This window comes from Petromyzon marinus, chromosome 32 (assembly GCF_048934315.1).
Source record: "Petromyzon marinus isolate PM22_M1 ecotype Great Lakes invasive population chromosome 32, UKy_Petmar_22M1.pri1.0, whole genome shotgun sequence".
In the NCBI taxonomy this organism is placed as follows: domain Eukaryota; kingdom Metazoa; phylum Chordata; class Hyperoartia; order Petromyzontiformes; family Petromyzontidae; genus Petromyzon; species Petromyzon marinus.
In genome coordinates, this window is record NC_133698.1 from 1997952 (window position 1) to 2025698 (window position 27747).

General features: G+C 50.4%; 1 protein-coding gene across 1 annotated transcript in view; it reads right to left on the minus strand.

Annotated features, from left to right (window-relative positions):
* JAM3 (junctional adhesion molecule 3) overlaps positions 1-27747 on the minus strand; it is an 84744-nt gene that overhangs the window by 19674 nt on the left and 37323 nt on the right. The window contains exons 2-3 of the mRNA XM_032964379.2: positions 3036-3101; positions 1132-1242 (exon numbers count right to left, since the gene is read on the minus strand). Coding sequence (XP_032820270.2) covers positions 1132-1242; positions 3036-3101 — 177 coding nt within the window. The remainder of the gene's footprint in view (positions 1-1131; positions 1243-3035; positions 3102-27747) is intronic.

A 27747-nucleotide genomic window follows, 5' to 3' on the forward strand; every position in this document is an offset into this window, starting at 1 on the left:
GGTGCGATTATTCGCAAATGGAAGAAACACAAAAGAACTGTCAATCTCCCTCGGCCTGGGGCTCCATGCAAGATCTCACCTCGTGAAGTTGCAATGATCATGAGAACGGTGAGGAATCAGCCCAGAACTACACGGGAGGATCTTGTCAATGATCTCAAGACAGCTGGGACCATAGTCACCAAGAAAACAATTGGTAACACATTACGCTGTGAAGGACTGAAATCCTGCAGCGCCCGCAAGGTCCCCCTGCTCAAGAAAGCACATATACATGCCCGTCTCAAGTTTGCCAATGAACATCTGAATGATTCAGAGGACAACTGGGTGAAAGTGTTGTGGTCAGATGAGACCAAAATGGAGCTCTTTGGCATCAACTCAACTCGCCGTGTTTGGAGGAGGAGGAATGCTGCCTATGACCCCAAGAACACCATCCCCACCGTCAAACATGGAGGTGGAAACATGTTTTGGGGGTGTTTTTCTGCTAAGGGGACAGGACAACTTCACCGCGTCAAAGGGACAATGGACGGGGCCATGTACCGTCAAATCTTGGGTGAGAACCTCCTTCCCTCAGCCAGGGCAATGGGTCATGGATGGGTATTCCAGCATGACAATGACCCAAAACACACGGCCAAGGCAATAAAGGAGTGGCTCAAGAAGAAGCCCATTAAGGTCCTGGAGTGGCCTAGCCAGTCTCCAGACCTTAATCCCATAGAAAATCTGTGGAGGGAGCTGAAGGTTCGAGTTGCCAAACGTCAGCCTCGAAACCTTAATGACTTGGAGAAGATCTGCAAAGAGGAGTGGGACAAAATCCCTCCTGATATGTGTGCAAACCTGGTGGCCAACTACAAGAAACGTCTGACCTCTGTGATTGCCAACAAGGGTTTTGCCACCAAGTACTAAGTCATGTTTTGCAGAGGGGTCAAATACTTATTTCCCTCATTCAAATGCAAATCAATTTATAACATTTTTGACATGCGTTTTTCTGGATTTTGTTGTTGTTATTCTGTCTCTCACTGTTCAAATAAACCTACCATTAAAATTATAGACTGATCATTTCTTTGTCAGTGGGCAAACGTCCAAAATCAGCAGGGGATCAAATACTTTTTTCCCTCACTGTATTCTTATCAAGCGCACCTGTAATCTGCCCGTTGAAGTACACAAAGTTCTTTTCGCCTCCCTTGATTTTCTTCCACTCGACGCGCGGACTGACGCTCACCGTTTGGTACTGGCAGTGCAGGGTCACCTCTGCAAGACATTGGCACGTGCCATCATCACACACGCTCACACACAACAACACAACAACACAACAAGACAACACAACACAACAACAACAACAGCAAGCACCAACGTCCATTGCGCAGCCACCGTGGCAACACAACCACAGGTTTCGATTCCAAGCAGATGGCGCTTGCTTGTATGGTGAATGCACCCGCAGAAATGACCAGGGCAGTCTGCCATCGAACGCAGACGGTCACCGCTTTCAGATGCGCTTATTCGGCCGTCCGGAACGCTCTTCCTTCCGAAATTAGGAAGCCACTGGAGCTATGCACTTTTAAATCAACCAGATTGAAAACTAAATTTCTTGAGAACCGCTTTTTGTGTTAAGTTTGTTGTCCTTCTCCCGCACCTCCGATTAGCACGGTTGGTTACGTACAGCGCGAAATAAGTTCAACGTACGTACAAAATACATGAAAGCGCCTGGCCGTGCCACGGTCCACACCGCGGGCCACACACCCAGTCGGCGCAGCCTGACCTGCCCCAGGAAAACAATTCACACTCTGTCAAGGTCACCTCAGTTTCCCTGAATGCCTCAAACGATTCGTCCCAGATAAAGCCAGGAAGGGAGCGTGGGCGGCACAGCCGACGTTTATTTTTATCCCGCGTCAAACGCTCTTGGAGAAAGGTGCACACCCCACACCGCGTGCGCGCTTGACGAAACGACCGCGGTTAGAAATATGGACGACTTCACGAGGATCGACAGCCGGGCGACAGCTTCCACACGGCATTTCGCAGCCGACGGAACGAGGCCATCGCTCACGCGATGTGAAGCGAGAGACCTCTGCTGACAGCCCGAAGCCAGTCGTTACCACGGCGCCCAGTTACACAAAAAGCTGTTCCATTTTCTAAACAGCCACCACGCCTCCTCCGATGGAGCGGGGTGGTGCTGGAGTGTTCAGATCTGTGTGTGCGTGCGTGCGTGCGTGTGTGAGTGCGTGCGTGTGTGAGTGCGTGCGTGCGTGTGTGTGTGAGTGCGTGTGCGTGTGTGCGTGTGTGAGTGCGTGCGTGTGTGAGTGCGTGTGAGTGCGTGTGTGTGCGTGCGTGTGTGAGTGCGTGTGTGAGTGCGTGTGTGAGTGCGTGCGTGTACGTGCGTGTGTGTGTGAGTGCGTGTGTGAGTGCGTGCGTGCGTGTGTGAGTGCGTGTGCATGTGTGCGTGTGTGAGTGCGTGCATGTGTGAGTGCGTGTGAGTGCGTGTGAGTGCGTGCGTGTGCGTGCGTGTGTGAGTGCGTGCGTGTGTGTGTGAGTGCGTGCGTGTGTGAGTGTGTGCGTGCGTGTGTGAGTGCGTGCGTGTGTGTGTGCGTGCGTGTGTGTGTGCGTGTGTGAGTGCGTGAGTGTGTGCGTGTGTGTGTGAGTGCGTGTGAGTGCGTGAGTGTGTGTGCGTGCGTGTGCGTGCATGTGCGTGCGTGTGTGGGAGAGCGGTGGTGTAGTGCTTAGCGCACTGCGCTACGAACCCGGCAGATCCGAGATAGTTTCCCACTCACGGACGACACGAGTAACGATTATCTGAACCGGTTCTGGGCCTCCCATAGGTCGACTAAGCCTCAAATGAATACCCGGTGCGGTGTGCAAACATCGCCACTGGGGAGACAAAGGCGGCCGGGCGTGGTGCTGGCCACCCGCCCCCTCGTGCGCCGCACCGTCATTCACAGGTGCTACTCGCTAACAGCACTTGCCCCTGCAGGCTGTTAAGGCTACACGGGGGGGGGAGGGGAGGGATCTTTGTACTAGTTGCGAGTTGGGCGAGACAGAGGGCCACTTACGTTCGTACTCCCGCACGATGGGGTTGGTGTCGCGGGAGTTCACGGTGACGGCCGCTGTCCTGTGACCTGCAACGCACACACACACACACACGTGCAGAGAGCCCAGTTAGAACTGTAAACAGTTTTTATTATTTTAACCAGGTAAGGCCCACTCAACTATATCTAGCTCTTCTTACAGAAGCGACCTGGTGACACAAATCATAGCCCAGTGAAATGGCTTATCACGCGGACATGTATAGCAGCAGCCAAACGCTCTAAACGCGTGATGTTGATTCTAAATGTGGAGGGAAAAACCGGAGGACCTGGGGGAAAATCCAGACGAACACGGGGAGAAAGAAAGACACGCAAACTCCATCAGGGTCGGAATCGAACCCATAACCTTCTGTATACCGGGCGAGGGAGTTAACATCTTACCACTGCGCCCCCCCCCCTAGTTACGCCAACGCCATCCACAGCTCATTATGCTCAAGCTCCCAACATCAGTGGCGTGGACGTGATCGCACATCCCGCCGCCACGCATTCCGCATCGACCGATCGAGCCTCCCCTGCCCGGTGCCGTGCAGCACAAAGCCCTGTGAAGACGGCGGTCACCGCGACCGTCTGGAAAGCGCTCTTCCTCACCATATTAGGAAGCCACTTTGAAATGATCTAGACTGAAAACTGATCGTCTTTTAGAAATGCTTTTTGTGTTTCGTTTGTTGTCCTTCACCCGCAACGTTGCATAATTTTGCACCGCTGAAAACTAAACCTAAACTAAAACACTAAACTATGTTTATTTTATCAGGTAAGGCCCACCGAGCTATACGGCTCTTTATTTAGAAGCGACCTGGCCACAAATGATAGTTCAACGAAGTGGCTCATCACGTACAAATTTATAGCAGCCAAAAAATTCTGAACGCGTGATGTTGATTCTAAACGTGGAGGGATAAACCGGAGGACCCGGAGAAAAATCCACACGACCGCGAGGAGAGAGAGACACGCAAACTCCAAATATACATTAGGCATTGTCACGGTTAGGATCGAACCTACGACCTCCTGCATACCAGGCAAGGTAGTTAACATCTCCTAGCCACAGTGGCTGGTATTGCAAGATGTTCTTCCTCGACTCCCCACGATGCGTCCCAGTAACTTGTGCCACACAAAGGTGTGGCGGGTTGAGAGCTGGGCTTGATCGTAAAAAGCAACGCGGCAAAGCGCCAAGAGGAGACGCCTGAATCCGTGCGAAATCTCAAAGTGCGGCAATAATATTGGAAACGTATTTCATTTAATAATCCTCACGGACCTTTTATAATTTTGTTCTGCTTTTTACTTTTATTTCTATTTGGTTTTCTTTGATATAAAATGTATTTATTTTTTGTCATGTTGGTGACCCACGTGACCCTTGCACACCAGACTCCTCCTTGCTGGTTACACTTCTGATTAGCACGGTTGGCTACGTACAGGGCGAAAGAAGTTCAACATACGTACACTATGCTATACACTACCATACACTACGCAATGCACCTCTGATTAGCACGGTTGGCTACGTATGGTGCGAAAGAAGTTCAACATACGTACGTACGTACATCCATTACGCAGATTAAACTGTTCCTGGAAAATTGTCCAAGCAAACAGGGGAGGCTAAATACAGACGGCACTGACTGAGATAAGCGTGCAGAGCATGAGGACACCGACTGGGAAATGTTGACATGGGCTCGCTCGTTAAAGTCGGGTGCAATCTGAGCATCAACCAGGCACGTTTACACACTCGGGGCTGCAAATAGCACGGGATCGTTCATCACAGATAAGCTTAGTACGATGCATGCATATGAAATACGTTACATGTCCACGTGATAAGTCACTTGGTTGAGCTATCAATTGTGGCCAGGTCGCTTCTGAAAAAGGAGGTATATTCTATTTATTTATTTCTAAGATGATTACATGGAAGAATCAGAAGAGACGGCGACGGCTTGGGGAGGCCTTCATCCAGCAGTGGATCGATGATCGAATATGACGTGTTTCACAACGTTGCTTATGGGATACGCAGCTGGTATACCACTGTCGCGTTGGTATGCGCATATGTTGAACTTCTTTCGCACCGTACGTAGCCAACCGTGCTAATCGTCGGTGCGAGTGCTGGAGGAACGCAAGTGGATGCTGCCACAGTGGTGTCATGGTCAGCGCGCTCGACTTGCCATCCAGAGGTCACCGGGTTCAACCTCCGGGCTCGACGGTTGGTAGAACAGAATCCTAACCCCCCCCCCCCACCTCTATCCACCCAGCCATAGAAATGTTGAGGCCGCAGTTGGTCGATCGGCAGGGCGTGCGTGCTGTGGCAAAGCACGGGTACTCCTGCCTCTTCTGAACACGTGTGGCCAGCGTGGAAGATGAGGCCACAAGTACCCTGTCGAGTGAGGGGCTCTCTCCAGAGCTCCCTCTAGCGGAGGCCCATCCGCCGGCAGTGGCACGAGCGAGCAGTTGCAGGGTTGCGCCTTTACTCTTTACTTTTAAAAAAATAAACTGAGCAAATGAGGCAGAGCTACGAATCGTGAGAGCTGTACCGAGAGGGGCAGAGGAGGTGACAGCATCAGGCTGGCTAGGCAAAGAGGGCTGGAATTAATGAGTCGGGCAGACCATGTCATGCATGCCTTCTAGTGTGACCAATTAAATTATTCCACTCCCGAAAACTGGGATGCGGTCGGTATTGCGTATTCAGCATGACCTGTTAGCCAGAGGCAGCTCACTGGACCCACGGCACACCCCAGTCAGGGTATCAACGTTAACTACACCGAATAAATCGACTCCCAGTGTTCTCTTTGCGGCCCTGTTATCCGTACGGCGTGTTTTCCACAAACGATCCTGTTATCTGTAACCAAATAAATAGACAACTTTGCCTCCTTCACATATCTGTTTCTCCAAGTAAAAAAAAAATACTATTTGTTTAACACATCCCATCAGCCAAACGACCTTCTGAACGTAAATAATTTCAGCCAAGTTGGTTAAACACAAGAAAACTCCAAACTCCTTTCAACACATAGTGGCTCATCAACAGTCAGGCTTGCTTGGACCAACGCTGGTGAGTAAAGATGTCCCCATCCTCCCAAAGCTGATTTTGACGCTCTCCGTAGTCCGTGACGTGGCGATGATGTGCGTTGGCAGCACGCCGAGTGGGGTCACCTCCACACGCTTCAGAGGCAAGTCACACTGACGATACCCACAGCGGCAGCGATCAGAGACAAGGGGACTTACACACACCCACACACAGTGACAGCGATCAGAGACATGGAGACTTACACACACCCACACACAGTGACAGTGATCAGAGACATGGAGACTTATACACACCCACACACAGTGACAGCGATCAGAGACAGAGACATGGAGACTTACACACACCCACTCACAGTGACAGTGATCAGAGATATGGAGACTTACACACACCCACACAGTGACAGTGATCAGAGATATGGAGACTTACACACACCCACACACAGTGACAGTGATCAGAGATATGAAGACTTACACACACCCACACACAGTGACAGTGATCAGAGATATGGAGACTTACACACACCCAGACACAGTGACAATGATCAGAGACATGGAGACTTACACACACCCACACACAGTGACAGTGATCAGAGACAAGGAGACTTACACACACCCACACACAGTGACAGTGATCAGAGAGAAGGGGACTTACACACACCCACACACAGTGACAGTGATCAGAGATATGGAGACTTACACACACACAGTGACAGTGATCAGGGACAAGGAGACTTACACACACCCACACACAGTGACAGTGATCAGAGACAAGGAGACTTACACACACCCACACACAGTGACAGTGATCAGAGATATGGAGACTTACACACACCCACACACAGTGACAGTGATCAGAGATATGGAGACTTACACACACCCAGACACAGTGACAATGATCAGAGACATGGAGACTTACACACACCCACACACAGTGACAGTGATCAGAGACAAGGAGACTTACACACACCCACACACAGTGACAGTGATCAGAGACAAGGGGACTTACACACACCCACACACAGTGACAGTGATCAGAGATATGGAGACTTACACACACACAGTGACAGTGATCAGGGACAAGGAGACTTACACACACCCACACACAGTGACAGTGATCAGAGACAAGGAGACTTACACACACCCACACACAGTGACAGTGATCAGAGACATGGAGACTTACACACACCCACACACAGTGACAGCGATCAGCGACATGGAGACGTACACACACCCACTCACAGTGACAGTGATCAGAGATATGGAGACTTACACACACCCACTCACAGTGACAGTGATCAGAGATATGGAGACTTACACACACCCACACAGTGACAGTGATCAGAGATATGGAGACTTACACACACCCACACACAGTGACAGTGATCAGAGATATGAAGACTTACACACACCCACACACAGTGACAGTGATCAGAGATATGGAGACTTACACACACCCAGACACAGTGACAATGATCAGAGACATGGAGACTTACACACACCCACACACAGTGACAGTGATCAGAGACAAGGAGACTTACACACACCCACACACAGTGACAGTGATCAGAGACAAGGGGACTTACACACACCCACACACAGTGACAGTGATCAGAGATATGGAGACTTACACACACACAGTGACAGTGATCAGGGACAAGGAGACTTACACACACCCACACACAGTGACAGTGATCAGAGACAAGGAGACTTACACACACCCACACACAGTGACAGTGATCAGAGATATGGAGACTTACACACACCCACACACAGTGACAGTGATCAGAGATATGGAGACTTACACACACCCAGACACAGTGACAATGATCAGAGACATGGAGACTTACACACACCCACACACAGTGACAGTGATCAGAGACAAGGAGACTTACACACACCCACACACAGTGACAGTGATCAGAGACAAGGGGACTTACACACACCCACACACAGTGACAGTGATCAGAGATATGGAGACTTACACACACACAGTGACAGTGATCAGGGACAAGGAGACTTACACACACCCACACACAGTGACAGTGATCAGAGACAAGGAGACTTACACACACCCACACACAGTGACAGTGATCAGAGATATGGAGACTTACACACACCCAGACACAGTGACAATGATCAGAGACATGGAGACTTACACACACCCACACACAGTGACAGTGATCAGAGACAAGGAGACTTACACACCCACACACAGTGACAGTGATCAGAGACAAGGGGACTTACACACACCCACACACAGTGACAGTGATCAGAGATATGGAGACTTACACACACCCACACACAGTGACAGTGATCAGAGACAAGGAGACTTACACACACCCACACACAGTGACAGTGATCAGAGACAAGGAGACTTACACACACCCACACACAGTGACAGTGATCAGAGATATGGAGACTTACACACACCCACACACAGTGACAGTGATCAGAGACATGGGGGCGCACTGACTGGTCGAGATTTGAACAACAAGAAGACTTCTGCGGGCTGTGTGTAGGGGGTGCAGATGGACAGGAGGTTGGAAGCTGTGAGGAGCCGCTGCACCAGAGGAAACAGGAGCAGCAACACCGTGCAGGCTCACGGCGTCCGAGAGAATTACTCCACGCCGCGGTGGACGAGCTTGTGACGGATGTCAGCGGAGGGACTGGAGGATGCGAGCGTCTCTTATCATTTGGCATCTGCGAGTCACGCGTTAGGTAGTCCAGCGGGTTGCGTTTGTGTCTCAACAAGAGTTGCCGAGACCCAAGACGTCAAGCGGCACACAGCGAGCAGCGCAGTCACAGTTGTGAGGGCTGGGGGGGGGGGGACGATGGGAGGGAATTACAAAGTGGAGCCGTGCGAGGGAAGAAGCAGAAAAAGAAGTGTTGTGACTGCCAGTGAGTGAATGGGTGAGTGGTTGGCACACCTGTCAGCCCATACGGTTTACCCCAGGTTCGTAAAGCGTACAGCCGTTTCAACATGGGCAAAAAATATTTGTTTGTGTTTCTCCCTTGTGATGGGGCTTCATAGGATGAACCTTGAGATTTGTAAGGGTGCGGGGTGACCAATAACGTCTGAATTGGTCTGTAATAAGGTAGGGCACGGATAAGGGGTTGACAGGTATGCGAAGGGTGAGTGTGTTATTGTGACATGCATTGTGGTGAGTGAGCGGGTGAGCAAGTGAGCGAGTGATTGGGTGAGTGGGTGAGCAAGTGAGCGAGTGAGTGGATGGGTGAGTGAGTGTGTTGTTGTGATCGGCAGTGTGGTGGATGAACACGGTGTGGGCGAGGCGAAACAGTCGGTCTGGCAGATCGAGTGCACAATGTGGGTGGCGCATTGAGCGAGAGAAAGCTGAGGGGAATAGTGGCCGTGGCACGTGCGGTAGAAGCGTGGCAGCACTCAGATAAAAGCACAGCGATAATAAAAACAAGCACACACACAGTCCGGGACTGTCGCGACGGGCATGAAGGGGATTTGCACGGTAGCCTGAGGACGACCAAGGGGAGGGGAATTGGCACGAGCGCTTCGTTCGCTACGGCGAGAGAGGAAGGATCGGCAGAATTGGCGGCACGCACACGCCGCACCGCACAGGTTGGGCGCGTGTACGTCCAACTTCTTGGGCGCCGCAGCGTCGCCAGCCGTGCTAATCGGAGGCGCGGGGAAATGACAAAATGTTACTAAGGCCTGGGCAGTTGGATACGCTTAGAAAAAAAACACTCGCGCATTTTTTTCAGTAATTCGTCCAGTAGTTAAAGGTTAAAATTTAGTGCAGCCTAGCTATATTGAATTGAATGCAAAGTGGTAAGTCAACAGAACCGGATGATTGAGTTAGGAATGCAATAAAGTGTGATTGGAAGAGTCTATTTGCGGCCAGGCTGAGGTACACCCGTTTGGACACTTTCAAATCTGGCGGGGGCACCCTTGAGTGGAACGCAACCGACAAGCGGCCTGCCCAAGCGAGTGGACGCAAAGTCACTTTCATTCGAAGGCAGCCGGTACATCGCCGCGTGCCCCTCACGGTGTCGCGCGAGGTCCTAATGAGCGCGAACCGCACGCCCGTTTTGTTTGGAACACCCGGCGCGGTGCGGGAAGTGTAATCCGGGCTCAGCGCACAATCTCGGATCGTGGTAAGCACAGACAGCCGCGAGGGCTCAGCGGGAGCGCAGCGCCGGCGCCGCGGGCTCACGTGGTGCGTCGTGACCGCTTGTTGCAGGGTGGTGGCGCAGTGCGAACCCGCGCGCGCAAAGTACTCCACAGCTCCCGCTAGTGGGGGCCCTGCCGCCAGCAGCGGCGCGAGCGAGCAGTTGCGGGGCTGCGCCTTTACCCGATGGGTTGGTCTCACAGCAGGGTGGCTTCAGTACTCCGTGTGCCCCTGCCACTAACGAGCAACAGTGGAGGGAAATATTCGTTGAGGTGATGTCAACACGTTGTAGCATTTACCAGGGATGCCCGCGGTATGGCGACACTACCAAGTATCGTGCAATATATAAGATAAATAAAATTGTACCATTTGCAAAAATATCGTCAAAATCATGATATTGATGGTCATGTATTTATTTTTTTACGTACATATTGTATTTCCTGATATGAAACGTATTTGAAATAAAACTTCACGATCTTTTTTCCAAGTCGTAAACGACGCAGCAGTGACGGCGGCCGCCCGCGAACCGACCGCTCCGGCGGGACTCCGTAGCTCAGCGGCCTGGCTTGGGATCGATGCGCAGTCGGGGGTTTACATAACGAGTGGCTATTGACCACCATCAGTTCCGCGTGCCCCCTCCAATTGCAGGGCAGTACTACTGTCCTTTCAAGAAAGCGACGCAGCACTGAACCGCAATGCGTACCGCGATGGCAGCAGTACCCCCGGTTTACGTCGGGGGGCGCGTTCCTGGAAGGTGCGATGGCGAATATTCGAACCGACGTAAATCAAAGCGATTTTTTTCCAGATCACCGAAATACCGTACAGCACAGCACGCTCCTTTACGCGTGACGCAAAGTAGCCCGCGTACAGGGGAGGTATTGTTTGTGTACAGGGGAGGTATTGTTTGTGTACAGGGGAGGTATTGTTTGTGTACAGGGGAGGTATTGTTTGTGTACAGGGGAGGTATTGTTTGTGTACAGGGGAGGTATTGTTTGTGTACAGGGGAGGTATTGTTTGTGTACAGGGGAGGTATTGTTTGTGTACAGGGGAGGTATTGTTTGTGTACAGGGGAGGTATTGTTTGTGTACAGGGGAGGTATTGTTTGTGTACAGGGGAGGTATTGTTTGTGTACAGGGGAGGTATTGTTTGTGTACAGGGGAGGTATTGTTTGTGTACAGGGGAGGTGAGAGGCGAAGGCTGAGAGGCGATTGATATCCGAAAGGACGGACGGTGATGTCAGCGAGGTGAGTGTGGGGTTGAGGCGACGCAAATCGTATTTGCAAAACGACGTAAAATGAGACGTTAATTTGGGGTACTACTCTATATTCACGTCCATTAAACACGGAGCAGGCTCTCACAACCAATGTTATCATCCATAATAGGTTTGTGGGTGGATCGCCGTACAAGCAAAATGTTGTGTCCCACACCCTCCACCGCCTGACACGGTCGATTAATAAAGTGATCGTCATGTGAACAGCAGCCACAAATTGGCACGTTTGTTCACGTGACAACTTTATTAATGGCCGTGTTGGGTGGAGGAGGGTGTACAACACACATCTTACTCACGCGATTTGATCCCAACTCGAAACTCAGTTCTGAATCATTGTCACGTCCATTAACTGGATGCTAAAACAGGCTCATTCAGATAGACATTCTGGTTACGCTAATCTCAGTTGAACCACCACACTGTACTTACGTACAGGGTGTACGTTGATACTTTCATTTATTATCAATGCAGGTGTAGATTAGCACGGTTGGCTACGTACGGTGCGAAAGAAGTTCAACATACATACAGTACATACATTTATAAAAAGAGGCATCAAATATGAGCAATTATGCAGATTTAGGTTTGCGCTGCTAATGAGGCTCAGCGGGTGGAAACCAGTCCAGAGTTTGCTTCCTCAAACCAATCCTGCTGCTGGATAATGCAGAACTGGTCTGGATAGCCGATAGGACCATGGACACATGGAGGCTCTATCCATAACAATGTATGATGAGTTTGTATATGTTGTCCTTCTGTATTGAAATTAAGTATCCCGTGTTCAGAGGCTGCTGTTTTTACTATGAGCACACACGGCAAAGACAAAGATACCCCTATAGTCTGAACAAACTGTTGAGGCAAGTGCTGTTAGCGAGCACCTATAAAGCCGAGCACGGCACACGAGGGGGTGGGTGGCCAGCACCACGCCCGGCCGCCTTTGTCTCCCCAGCGGCAATGTTTACACACCGCACCAGGAACTCATTAGAGGCCGAGTCGACCTTGGGGAGGCCCAGCACTGGTTCAGACAATCGTCACCGGTGTTGGTGACTGTGAGCGGGAATTGAACTCGGGCCGCCGGGTTCGTAGGCGCAGCGTAGCGCTAACCGCTGCACCACCGCTCCGCGTTCCGTTCACATGCAAATGACGGCCGAACCCTCGCAGCCAGCGCTAATTTCTCCTGGGCATTGCCAAATCTGCTCTACGATCGAATTGGATGTGAAAAGATCGTGCGGCATTAAGAATAGGTCGCTGTGTGCCAGTGTCACGGCCCAAACCCCGAACAAGAATGTTCCTCGCGACAAGGGAACGGAAAATGAATAATGATCCCGTGGTAATTAAGGACGGCCCAAGTCTCCTTTTAAAAAAAACACTGGTAATGCGCCTTAAAGGCCACACCTGGTCAAATGTAATGAACTGGTATTTACAAGACACGTGTTTAATCGTGTAGCCCGCTATGCCGACTGTCGTAATTCAAATAAGCCATATATTTAGTTTGTAATGTTCTTGATTTAGGTAGTTAGTTATTTATTTTAATGCTTTGTAAAGCATGGGATCTTGTTTTTTTTTGGGTTAGATCGCGTAAATATAAATGTGTCGTTAAATCTGCCACCACCTGACACAGCCAATGAGCAAGGTTTGTCACGTAAACAAAACGTGGCAATTAGTGACTAGTTCAGCACACCGCTGTGATGGAGAGTTAACACGCGACATTTACAATTCGTGACGTTTCGCTGGTGATTACAACAACCAGCCTCATCAGGCGATTGGCCAACCTAATCATCGCCTGACGAGACTGTTTACAGACCTTACTAATTGGCTGTGTCGGGTGGTGGCGGGATTAACGACACGTTTATATTTACGCGACCTAGCCCAAAAAAAACCATGATAATTATGGATAATATCGGTCGCGAAAGCCTACTGCGTGTCGAGCTAATTTTTCCACACTGAGATTTTCGGGGGCCATTACCACGGAGTCCGCGGGGGGGGGGGGGGGGGTGGGGGCGTTATGGTGGCCCGGCAGGGCTTGCGATCCGCAAGAGCCGCCGGTTCAAGCGCTTGCGAGCGACGAGCCAGTGCCCTTGGTTGATGCTCGGCGATGCGCGCTCTGCGGCGAGTGGCGACGCGACGTGTAAACAACATCGTGTTTGTTGATACGCAAAACTTTCCACCACCACTCCTCCCCGTACTTTACATGGCCCGGAGGAGTCGCAATGAGGACAACGTGCAGATGTTGGCGGAATTGTTTTCACTTCACGTCAATATGGGGAGAACGTTTTTTCTTTTTTTCTTGGCATCCGATGGTTCGACTTCGTCAGAAAGGTCACCGTCCCATCCGCGACCGGTCTCCTAGCGATCGAGTGCTCAGTTCGAAGGGGGAGATGGCTGTCACTTTTTGGGCACGTCGTCCGTCTTGATGCGCAAACTCCACCCCCCGTCCCCGTGATCTGTGGCTCAAACAAAATCACTCGAGGCGCCGGTCTATGGCAGCCAAGAGCAGTTTACGCAAACGCTGTCGCAAGAGGTCACGCGTTTGGCGCAACGGTCCTTCACAGACTCTGTGTGACGAATTAATGAATCGACGTGTTCTTGTAAGTCTGCACGAATCTGCCTCGGGCCAATCTTCAGACCCAAAAGATGTTGAATAGGGTCACGCGAAGGGGCAGGGAAATTTAAAACAGAGTAGAACACAGATCAGTCGCAAAATCGGTAGATAAGTTCGAGAAACACATCGGTAGCACAGGGGTCTGAGCGAGCGCTGAGCTGGCACAGCCAAGATCCTGGGTTCCGATCCCGGTATCGGCCACCTGTGATTAAACCGGGTTCTCAAGTGCAGTAGGTTGACGGTCTCAGCCTGGTTACCCATGACGGCACAAAAAAATAAACGTAAAATAACATTTGATTTCTGCACCTAATTTGGCTCAATTCGCGTAATTAAAATATCAATTTGGCTGCCACGCAATGAACTTGAAGGAACTCAGACGTTGTTCTGTCAGATCTGCTTCTGCGGGTTGCACCGCCCTGCGAGAGTTTCGGAAGAATTCTTGGTCTCGCGACGACGACGCGACGATGATAGCGCGATCGGGACATTGGGTAGAATTTTTTTTTTACAAAAAAGAAACGTCTAGAAGGAGTAGCCGTGTCGTCCGTACTGTACAGAACGACACGTGCCACTTCGCTCCGTCGCCGGGACTGTGCCGTGAATCACAGTTTGTTTTGCCGTTGCATCTTTCCGCAGGGTTATACAACAGGAGGGTCGGATAATGAGTAAGCAGATTCTGTCACGACGCTGGGAATCCTCTTATGCAAGTTGATAAGCGGGGAGCTGGAGTGGAAGATTGTTGGGCTGGTGGGCAGGGCACGTTTGCGTAATGGCGCACAGTCCCCCTTGCCGATCGTTACCCCCTACCGCATTAGCGCACCGAGTCTAGATGCCCTCGTTTGATCCCTCATTTTTAGGGTTACGTCGAGATTGTTACACGTTACATGCTGTTTTTTCCCCTTCTTTTTGAAATCCACTTGTATTCTGGTTTCTTTAATGACAATACACCACGCTGCAGGCACGGCCGTGATTTCATACCAGGTGCAAGCGGCGAGGCAGGGGGTCCCTATTGGGGCTGACACGGTGGCGAGATGTGATCATCCTTGCCTCTCCCCGTGGTCACATTAATTTTTCTCCTCGTCCCCCTGTTTTTTTTTCCCTCCACATTTTGAATCAACACGCGTTTAGAGTATTTGGCTGCTATCAGTTTCCACGTGATAAGCCACTTCGTTGAGCTATCATTTGTGATATCCAGGTCGCTTTTGAAAAAGAGCTATATAGCTCAGTGAGTGGTACAATAACAAATTGTTTAATAGATTAAAAAAAAACTCGTCACTGGGGAATTGGTCAATGGGGAAAGCTTGGAGAGCTGAATGGAGTTCAAAAGAACTCAGAAACACCTTGTGAAAGACCCAACGCAGAAGATCCCACGTGATAAGTCACTTCGTTGAGCTATAATTTGTGGCGAGGTCGGTTCTGAAAAAGAGCTATATAGCTCAGTGGGTCTTGCCTGGTAAAATAAGAAGTTTAGTTTATTATTCTTTGTGAAGAGCAGATGGATCCATCCATTTGTGTGCAGGTGCCAGTTGGATCGTTAAATCGTGGGATCGTGAGAGAGACCCTCATTCAGCAGTGCTTTGACCACGGCTCATGATGGTGATGATTAAGAGGGAAAAAATAGGAGAATCAAGAAGGAGTTTGAAGAGGTTCAGGAGAGTCAACACTAAGTTCACTTGGTAGACTTCTGCCTTGCAAGAATGGGTAATGAATGAAAGCGGTGGACGGGGGGGGGAGTGCTGAATCGGCAGAAGAGGGCACCATCATCGGCCATGAGAATCGGAGAAGCCGAGATATACTGTGTGATGGGGATAAAGTGTGGGTACTCCCACCTCTTCCAAGACGTCTGGCCAGCGTGGAGGAGTAGGCCAAATACCCCTCTATAGAGGGGCTCTCTCGATCTCCCTCTAGTGGAGGTCCTCCCGGCAGCAGTGGCGCGAGCGAGCGAGCGATCGCCGGGCTGCGCCTTCGTCTATTTTCTGCAAGGTGCCATGGGGTAAAGCATGAGGGGGCCACGCGATTACCAAAGCAGCACACCTAGGACACGGCACAGGCCTCAGGTGGCCACGCCACCGCATCCGAGCGGGACTCCGAGCGACCGGCCTCCACTGTGAGCCGGTCACTACCGTGAGGCAACGACGGCGACTCATTAAACTGGCGCCCGAGCGGCCTGCTGGGGCTAATCCTTGCCAAGCTTGGGCAGCGTCAGCGCATTCGCGGCACGTTCATGGGGAGGGGGGCAGGGCTCGTTTTGCGCATGGCACGGTATTTGCTCTTCGTGCACGGCTCACCACTTTACCTCTCCGATCGCGTCCCCACTCGCTCCCTTTCAATCTGTCACCGTGGCCACTTTCGCCCCTCGCCCTGCCCACGTTCTTTATTTCCGCAACGCTGCCTCTCAGCACTTGAGGAAGTTTCGGGACGACGTCTCAGCGTTCGTTGGTCACGCTGCAACGTTGCCGCGCGGCGACGAGGACAGGGTGTGTGAGTACAGGCAAGCGTTCTGAGACTACAAGCACGAGGGCTGCCTCAGTCTGGTCACCTAAGAAACCTTGTTACCGTCAATCTACCTCGTGTCATCCTCATAACTGAGGGTTTAACGTCCATATTACGTTTTCCATTTGTCGCGATATTCGGAAATCTCATTCTGTCCCACCAACCATCTCGCACCGTCCCACCAACAATCTCGCACCGTCCCACCAACCGTCTCTCACCGTCCCACCAACCGTCTCTCACCGTCCCACCAACCGTCTCTCACCGTCCCACCAACCGTCTCGCACCGTCCCACCAACCGTCTCTCACCGTCCCACCAACCGTCTCTCACCGTCCCACCAACCGTCTCTCACCGTCCCACCAACCGTCTCTCACCGTCCCACCAACCGTCTCGCACCGTCCCACCAACCGTCTCTCACCGTCCCACCAACCATCTCGCACCGTCCCACCAACCATCTCTCACCGTCCCACCAACCGTCTCTCACCGTCCCACCAACCGTCTCTCACCGTCCCACCAACCGTCTCTCACCGTCCCAACAACCATCTCGCATCGTCCCATCAATCGTCTCCCACCGTCCCCCGCCCAGCACTGGCGTGTCCCACCGCACCCCACTGCCTTCATCAATATCCTCATCCTCACGTTTCTGTTGGTGTGCTGAGTCATAAAATCTAAACTCGTGTCCCTGCCTGGACAAGCATGGAGCAGCGTTCGTCTCAAGACAAGAAAGTTGAAGGCGCCACCGCGCCAACAATGGCAAAACAAGGGACCGCGATCACCTTCCGAACGGCACGTGGCCGCCAACCCGCGGAGCTGGCGTGACGGGGCTGGGCTGGAGACACCACGCTGGTTCTGTCGTAGCCCCTGACGCACCCACCCACCCCGCAACCCCACTGCTGCCCCTCCGCATTCGAATCCTACACGTTGCTCTGCCAACGGCTGCCCAGTGCGAGTAGCCGTGGGCATTCACGCCCACCCTGCTTTGCGCACGTTTGTAGAGATCACCAAGGTTGTGTTTTTTATTTACAAAAGAGAATATTCTTGCGTTTATTTCTCTGTCTCATTTTAGGAAAAAAAACAGCGCCGACACATCTTCTGGGTCGTGGGCTCTACATTGAGATGTAAGTCGCCCTCCAGGGCTCTTAATGAGAGGTCCCCATTGGACGCACGTAACTGGGTGTCCAGACAATAGCTTCTCTCTCCGCGTGATCAACCAACCCGCCTCAGAGTTTCATGGAGTGTAAGTGTGCACTGCCACCACACCAGGCCGATTCTTGCAGTGGTTTGGGTTTTGCGTTTGGAAAACTGAACTCGATCACAAGAGCAGTTTAGCAATGTGTCAAGAGAAGACATTTGTTTGTATCAGTGCATGTGGATTAGATACACGAATGAAGTGACGAGGACAGAGAGACAAGCACGTGGATCTGAGGGCATACGGAGACTAGTCAGAGACACCGTCTCGGTGCAGCACCCGCCGCTCGAAGGAACGCTGGACGACTGTCAAGGGTGGCAGCAGACGAGGGAAAGGGCATGCGTCCAAAAGGCATCCAATGAAGAGAAGGAACGACAAAATAAAACTCGTGTGTCGGTGCGAGGTAGATCGTCGCATCGCACGTTGCCGCGAGATAACGATGGCCCTCGTCCAGCGGTGGAATGGCCGTGGGTGGTAATGGTGCTGATGAGAATTCGCAAAAGGAACCAATTGAAATGTAGACACATGCTGTTTACAAATTTGAGCAAAGTTGTTGACTACGTAAGCGGTATTAAGAGTGCAACATGTAACCCGATGCAACAGCCAGCGCTTTATATTTTATTAGCTGTAACTTGGCCTGCGAACCAAAGTGAGGATGCTTGCTCAAGCAAAATACAGACTTGTGAATATCAGGCTTTTATGTCCCATTAAAATATGCATTAGGGGGACAAACGCTGTCTGCTGCGCATTTCAGGCGGAGTGTCTAGAGGAAATTTGCGTGACTCTAGCGCCACGCACTCCTGAGCGATTCCCGCAGGGAGGCCATCTGTTTCTAACATGAGAACAACACACATAGAAGAGCACACCACGGGGCATTGGGCCTGCGACAAACGGCAAGAACACGGGCGGCAGTGGAGCGGCGCTATTCAACCGTTTTGGCCAATGGATCACTCCGCCGAGTACCGGTCTCGCTTACTCGACCTCATCGGCAACGTGAAACTAGTTGGAAAATAAAAGTCTCGCCATAATAGAGGTTTTTTGGGGTTAGATCGCATACATATAAATGCGTCGTTAAACCCGCCACCACCCGACACAACCAATTAATAAGGTTTGTCAGGTAAACAAAACATGCCAAGTCGTTACTAGTTCAGCACACCGGTGTGTTGGAGAGAAAACCCACAACGTTTACAATTCGAATACGACGTTTCGCCAGGAATTACAACCGGGATGATCAGGCAACAGCCGGAGTTGTGGAAAAATCCTCCACAAAAATCCTCGCCTCCACTCGCACATGCCGCTGGATGGGAGGTGCGAATTGATGACATTCTATTGGCAATCGAAATATCAATATCATCCAGATGCCTTTGTATAAGCGAGCAAGCTCTGCCCTGGTTTCAACCTTCAGGGTCTCGTCAAGAGTCACGGCTTGTTAAAGGACAGTGGGTTAAAACAATTGTCTTTACCCATAATGCTCCACAGCAACACATATGAACACAAATTGGTAACACAACAAGTGCTGCACAAATCATTATTGTTTACAGGCATCAATGCAAAGACAGAGACAAAGATTCCCCCTCTAGCTGTAACAGGCTGTTGGGACAGGTGCTGTTAGCGAACACCTATGAAGGCCAACACTGCACATGGGTGGGAGTGGTGTGGCTAGCGCCATGCACGCCCATCTTTGTCTCCCCAGTTGCCATGTTTACACACCGTACCAGGTGCTCATTCTAGGCTGAGTTGACCTTGGGTAGGCCCAGAACCGGTTTAGATAAATGCAACACCAGCGTTGGACATGAGCGGGGGAATCCTAAGGCCTACTGAGCTATATAGCTCTTTTTCAGAAGTGACCTTGCCACAAATGATAGCTCAATGAAGTGGCTTATCACGTGGAAATTTAAAGCAGCCGAATTCTGTAAAAGCGTTTTGATTTAAAGCTTTCGTGACTGCAGTGATTCATATTCTTGGTTCTTTCGGTAAAGTCACAGTGAAGGGAAAGAATAAAATATATATAACGATAAAATTCTCACGACGTTTCGACTGTAACACAAACAGTCATCATCAGGTGTGAAAACCAACGGAAAGAAACATTTGAAAGAAGTGGCGGTTTTTCAAATGTTTCTTGCCGTTGGATTTCACACCTGATGATGACTGTGTTACAGTCGAAACGTCGTGATAATTTTATTGTTATATATATTTTATTATTTTATTGTTTCCCTTCAACGTGACTTTACCGAAAGAACCATACCAGACGAATGACGCGTGAACCGTCACGCCACCACTTCTTTGGACACAGCCCTGGCACGCGTAGACACGGGCGCCTCGACACGGGCGGCGACGCTAGCGCGACTCCGCACGCCGACGCCGGCCGTGCGCTGCCAGGAAAGCGCGCTGCGCTTCAAGCAGCGGCAGTCGCCAGCAACGCGGTTTCTGCACAACCGGCGGGGCTCACTTGGCCCCGGGGGCCCGGCCTTTCACTCAGCATGACATTGCTGGAGTTTGGCGCAACGTTGCTAGAGCTCGGCAGAACGCTGATGGAGCTCGGTACAACGTGACTCAATGTCGACCAACCGAACACTACCAAAATGCAAGGTGCATCAGAGTGAAATACTGCGATGTCAAATCATGAGGTCAGTTGGCACTCACACCATTCTCATAGCGCAAGGCTTTCTCGAAGAGGCACTGTGCATCACAGACCAGTATTGTCTGCCAGTAAGGGACGATTTTGCAATGTGACTTTACCCAATAAATTTGCAAGCTGGTACACACGGCCTATTCTTTTTCCAATAAAGTCACACGATCTTATTTTACGATCGATACACCCGCAGTATTAACCGGGGAGGCCGCTGGGCTCAAACCGCGAACGTTTGCAATGAGTGGAGAGCGCTCTCCCGCTCGGCCATATGTGGTCAGGGCGGATACATGGGATATGCGACGGTGAGGTCTGCGACATTGCAATCGACGAAGCGTATCGCTACGGAAGGAAGAGTTACGTTTTCATAATCGGAGCGTGTTCACTTTGTGATGAAGTGCTGCTCATGGAAAAAAAACATTAATTGCATTAATATTTAATATCCGTAAGGTACTTGTGTTTTTGTTAATGAAACGCGTAAACAATTTTACATTATGCTTTACTGCCACTGCCCAACTTTTGAAACAGTATGAACCTCAAGCATAATCGATATAAATTAAGCACTTGCAGATGCGAGTGCCTCAAACAACTGCTCGGTTTAGGAACACATCCATAAATGCACATATCCGCAAGTGCGGCACGGAGGAATACAAGCGGTACGTAGTGGCAGTGTGGACACTAACGCAGCTTCCCTCTCCTACGTCAGCAGAAATTTCCACGGAGAGAGCGAGCGTTGCCAGAGGCACGTTGTGGTGCCCAGCGCTCAGCTCAGCACGGCTCCACCACCGCCCACGCCAATGCCAATGCCCGCCGTCTCTCGTAACCACGTGGAGCCAACCGCCGTTGGTTTTCACGGCCGTGCCCCGCGGCCCCCACATCGACGCGCTCCGTCCGGTCCGACGTTTCCCCTCGATGTTGGAACGTGAGCTGCTTAGTTCGGCTCCTGAAGAAGCTCCCTGCACGTGGGCCGAAACGTCGAATATTGTGCCGCCTCCACCGGCGCCAGGCCACTTCTCCCGGCAGCAGGGCCGGTGGCCTTTGGCGTCCCGGGCGGCCGGACACAACGCATCGCTGTGGCACACCTCTGCACTCGATGGCAGCACGAGAGACCTCATTTTCTGTTTTTCCCATTGATCGAGTCACCTTCCCATGTGGCCGCTCGCTTAACAAGGCTTTCGCCGTGTGAAGCGCCACTTTCGAGGCGAAGCAGCCAGGCCCGCGCGCTCCTGTAAGCACGATACAAGCCCGGTGTGGAATGGGGAGAAACAAAAATCAACTGCGCAGCACGGGAGGGAATATCGCTGATAAACAGGGGCGATTCAGAGCTCTGTTTAATCCATGTGTCCATGACCCATTCTTAGCAGGTGGGAACCGGGCCAGCCTCTGTCTCCCTATGGAGTGCACACTCTCCCTGCCTTCCGGTTCGTATCTCCCAACCAGTCCTATATTCGTCGACATAGGTTCCGTGCAACACAATGTGGAGTAAGCGGCCAACTTTCTGAGGTGCCAGGTCAGTCCACACGAGCAGATTTGTAACAGGATTCATCGGGCTTCAAGAGATGGCTTTGCTGGAATGGCACCCAAGTGGGAATGTAACAGTGGAGTAGGTTTTGTTCACGTTACCAGACTGAACTTATATTGGTCGAATGAAGGTCTCGTAGATATGAGGTTGATGCAGAAGCATGCTCAATCTTTATTTCTAGCGAGCTCTCAGTTGTTGTGAGCGACTTCATCATTCTCACCCGGATAATGAAATTCAAATCCTCGGCTCTCCTTGCGAGCAATACGAGCAACATTTACACAGCTACCCGTTGACATATTAATGAGACGGACGTTGCACCGTAGGCAGGTGACTGACAAAAAAAATGGGAAAGCTACACACCAGTGAACTCTGTGAGCGCTCTTGCTCCAGCAGATTCCTCGGTGCGTTTGCCAGGCAGAGGCCAGAAGCCGCCCCTGCCCTGGAGAGAGCTGCAAAACCAAAATGGTTCGAACGGAACTTACTAACGATGGTGCTGGTGCTAGCGCCAGCTGAGCTCCTTTAGCATCCTTCTCTCTCCGCGTTGCACATTCGTGTTGTCCTTCGTGGCCAGAATTTGTCGTCTAAGTAACCAAGATGAGAGAAGAGAAACTGTTGATGCGTACAGTGAGGGAAAAAACGTATTTGATCCCCTGCTGATTTTGTACGTTTGCCCACTGACAAAGAAATGATCAGTCTATAATTTTAATGGTAGGTTTATTTGAACAGTGAGAGACAGAATAACAACAACAAAATCCAGAAAAATGCTTGTCATAAATGTTATAAATTGATTTGCATTTTAATGAGGGAAATAAGTATTTGACCCCCTCTCAATCAGAAAGATTTCTGGCTCCCAGGTGTCTTTTATACAGGTAACGGGCTGAAATTAGGAGCACACTCTTAAAGGGAGTGCTCCTAATCTCAGCTTGTTACCTGTATAAAAGACACCTGTCTACAGAAGCAATCAATCAATCAGATTCCAAACTCTCCACCATAGCCAAGACCAAAGAGCTCTCCAAGGATGTCAGGGACAAGATTGTAGACCTACACAAGGCTGGAATGGGTTACAAGACCATTGCCAAGCAGCTTGGTAAGAAGGTGACAACAGTTGGTGCGATTATTCGCAAATGGAAGAAACACAAAAGAACTGTCAATCTCCCTCGGCCTGGGGCTCCATGCAAGATCTCACCTCGTGGAGTTGCAATGATCATGAGAACGGTGAGGAATCAGCCCAGAACTACACGGGAGGATATTGTCAATGATCTCAAGGCAGCTGGGCCCATAGTCACCAAGAAAACAATTGGTAACACACTACGCCGTGAAGGACTGAAATCCTGCAGCGCCCGCAAGGTCCCCCTGCTCAAGAAAGCACATATACATGCCCGTCTGAAGTTTGCCAATGAACATCTGAATGATTCATAGGACAACTGGGTGAAAGTGTTGTGGTCAGATGAGACCAAAATGGAGCTCTTTGGCATCAACTCAACTCGCCGTGTTTGGAGGAAGAGGAATGCTGCCTATGACCCCAAGAACACCATCCCCACCGTCAAACATGGTGGTGGAAACATTATGCTTTGGGGGTGTTTTTCTGCTAAGGGGGCAGGGCAACTTCACCGCATCAAAGGGACGATGGACGGGGCCATGTACCGTCAAATCTTGGGTGAGAACCTCCTTCCCTCAGCCAGGGCATTGAAAATGGGTCGTGGATGGGTATTCCAGCATGACAATGACCCAAAACACACGGCCAAGGCAACAAAGGAGTGGCTCAAGAAGAAGCACATTAAGGTCCTGGAGTGGCCTAGCCAGTCTCCAGACCTTAATCCCATAGAAAATCTGTGGAGAGAGCTGAAGGTTCGAGTTGCCAAACGTCAGCCTCGAAACCTTAATGACTTTGAGAAGATCTGCAAAGAGGAGTGGGACAAAATCCCTCCTGAGATGTGTGCAAACCTGGTGGCCAACTCCAAGAAACGTCTGACCTCTGTGATTGCCAACAAGGGTTTTGCCACCAAGTACTAAGTCATGTTTTGCAGAGGGGTCAAATAATAATTTCCCTCATTAAAATGCAAATCAATTTATAACATTTTTGACATGCGTTTTTTCTGGATTATTTTGTTGTTAGTCTGTCTCTCACTGTTCAAATAAACCTACCATTAAAATTATAGACTGATCATTTCTTTGTCAGTGAGCAAACGTACAAAATCAGCAGGAGATCAAATACTTTTTTTCCCTCACTGTATGTACATCGAACTTCTTTTTTCGCACCTCCAATGAGCACAGGTTGGCTACGTACGGTGAGAAAGAAGTTCCACATACATGCATGCGTAGACAACCGCGCTTAATCAGGGATGTGATGACGTGAGCCGTCGAACCCGAAAAAACGAACCTCCCTCAACCCAGACAGAGCTGTAGTCCCGGCCTACCAAAACATTCCACAGCCCCCTCCACCCCCAACAGGACTACGGCTGGGACTTGTGGTGCGTCTGTGGCACCACCACAGCCGTGCACCGTTCATCTTTAAAGCGGCGCCTCTCTGCGCTGGTCCCCAAACTCGCTCCCCAAACTCGCTTCTCACTTGCTGACATTTGTTTCAGGTCGAGAATTCAGAAAATCCACGGTAAGGCTCCGAGCAAATGACGTCAGAAGCTGCGCGGGGCAGTGGCGGCATTAAGTTCCATTTGCAAAGCATTGCATCATTGGAAGCCCTTTGCTTGTTTGATTGCGGTGTGTGGAGAAAATTATCTCTCGGTCAACGCCTGGAGATGAGACAGTTCACGATGCGGCCATAGCAAAATCCCATGCCTGCTTGAAGGATGAAGTGCCGGGTCGGAGCAGGCTTGCTCAGCAATGTATGTACGTATGTTGATTTCGCTCAGTACGTAATCAACCGTGATAATCGGAGGTGCGGGGGAAGGGCAACAAACCAAACACCAAAAGCGGTTCAGAAGAAATGAGTTTTCAATCTATGTTGAAAAGTGCACAGCTCCAGTGGCTTCCGAATATCGGAAGAGCGTTCCAGATGGTCGCATAAACGCACCTGAAAGCGCACGCGATACGGTGACCGTCTTTGTTCGATGCTTAGCCAAGAGCCGCTGCTGCGAGGATGATCGGAGTTTGCGTGATGATTTACGCTCCTTGACGAGTTCAACAAGGTATTGTGAATTAACACCATCCAGCATCTCCGATTAGCACGGTTGGCTAAGTACGGTGCGAAACAAGTTCAACATGCATACATTTTGATTTAAAGCTTTCGTGACTGCAGGGATTCATATTCTTGGTTCTTTCGGTAAAATCACATAGAAGGGAAACAATAAAATAATAAAAATATAAAAACACAAGAAAATTTGAAAATTTTCCTGTTGTGGTTTTCACACCTGATGATGATTGCTTGTGTTGCAGTCGAAACGTCGTGAAAATGTAATTGTTTTATATTTTTATTATTTTACTGTTTCCCTTCGACGTGACTTTACCGAAAGAACCAAGAATATACATACATTTGTAGCAAGCACTCTGAGTGTAATGAGTGTGACTTCATAATAATGTATTCGTACAGCAACCAGAAGCCAATGCGGCTCAGCAAGAACTGGACGGACATGGTGGGATCTTGCAGTTCCCATCATGACGCGTGCCAAAGACTTTTGTACACGCTGCACTGGCTGGGCTACCTTGACAGCAGCACGGTCCCACACCACCCTCCTTAACCCATGACCAGTCAAGGGTAAAGGCGCAGCCCTTCAAGTACTTGCTCACACCACTGCTGGCAGAAGGGCCTCCACTCTGGAGAGCGCTAGATAATTAGGTTAGAACCTCTTCAGAGATAATTGGCCTACTCATCCACAGTGACCAGATAGCTTGGCAGAGGCTGTGGGCCTCCGTGCTGGGCTGCCTCCTGGGCCCGTTCGGCACGGCCAGACTCTGCGTTACTCCACACGTACTGCGCGTGTGATCCACTTGGTTCGCCGCCCTCATCTCAGGCTGGCACGCGTCCCTGTCGTCCTTTTATATTTTTGGACTTCCAAACCTCGTCGAATAAACATGGATTCCTCATCTTACAAGCATTCTACTTACAAACTTTCAGAGATGTGAACAAACCCGTCCGTATGTAGAGTTGCCTGTTCGGACCGAGCGTCGTAAGGTCAACCGCCGCACAATAGATGGCGGTGGTGGCATCTACATCTGCAGAACGTGAAGAACCAGTGGCATCTACATCTACAGAACGTGAAGAACCAGTGTCATCTACATCTGCAGAACGTGAAGAACCAGTGGCATCTACATCTACAGAACATGAAGAACCAGAGGCATCTACATCTATAGAACGTGAAGAACCAGTGACATCTACATCTGCAGAACATGAAGAACCAGTGTCATCTACATCTTTAGAACGTGAAGAGCCAGTGACATCTACATCTGCAGAACATGAAGAACCAGTGTCATCTACATCTACAGAACGTGAAGAACCAGTGACATCTACATCTGCAGAACATGAAGAACCAGTGTCATCTACATCTGCAGAACGTGAAGAACCAGTGGCATCTACATCTGCAGAACGTGAAGAACCAGTGGCATCTACATCTACAGAACGTGAAGAGCCAGCGGCATCTACATCTGCAGAACGTGAAGAACCAGTGGCATCTACACTTGCAGAACGTGAAGAGCCATTGGCATCTACATCTGCAGAACGTGAAGAACCAGTGGCATCTACATCTGCAGAACGTGAAGAACCAGTGGCATCTACATCTGCAGAATGTAAAGAACCAGCGGCATCTACATCTGCAAAACGTGAAGAACCAGTGGCATCTACATCTGCACAACGTGAAGAACTAGTGGCATCTACATCTACAGAACGTGAAGAGCCATTGGCATCTACATCGGCAGAACGTGAAGAACCAGTGGCATCTACATCTGCAGAACGTGAAGAACCAGTGGCATCTACATCTGCAGAATGTGAAGAACCAGCGGCATCTACATCTGCAGAACGTGAAGAACCAGTGGCATCTACATCTGCACAACGTGAAGAACTAGTGGCATCTACATTTACAGAACGTGAATAACCAGTGGCATCTACATCTGCAGAACGTGAAGAACCAGTGGCATCTACATCTGCAGAACGTGAAGAACCAGTCGCATATACATCTACAGAACGTGAAGAACCAGCCACATCTACATTTGCAGGACGTGAAGAATCAGTGGCATCTACATCTGCAGAACGTGAAGAACCAGTGGCATCTACATCTGCAGAACGTGAAGAACCAGTGGCATCTGCATCTGCAGAACGTGAAGAACCAGTGGCATCTGCATTTGCAGAACGTGAAGAACCAGTGGCATCTACATCTACAGAACGTGAAGAACCAGTGGCATCTGCATTTGCAGAACGTGAAGGACCAGTGGCATCTGCATTTGCAAAACGTGAAAAACCAGTGGCATCTACATCTGCAGAACGTGAAGAACCAGTGGCATCTACATCTACATAACGTGAAGAACCAGTGGCATCTACATCTACAGGAGATTATATAACTTTTAAAGACATTCCCCGTGTTTAATGTGCATGCCGTACAGCCTGTTTGGAATCGACAGGAGTAAATTTGGACTAATGAACAAATCGATTTACGAACAGAAACCTCTGGAACCTAACTCGTCTGTAAGTAGAGGAGTCCCTGTGTTATGTATTTCACTACGTTGGTGAAAAGGCAAAGATGCAGCCCCGTAATGACCTGCTCGCGCCAGCGCTGGCAGAAGAGTCTTCGCTCTCGGACCTCTAGAGAGCCCCCACTAGAAGATGCTTGGCCTACTCATCCACGCTGGACAGACTTCGTGGAAGAGGTGGGAGTACCCACACTTCACCCCAGCGCATGCGA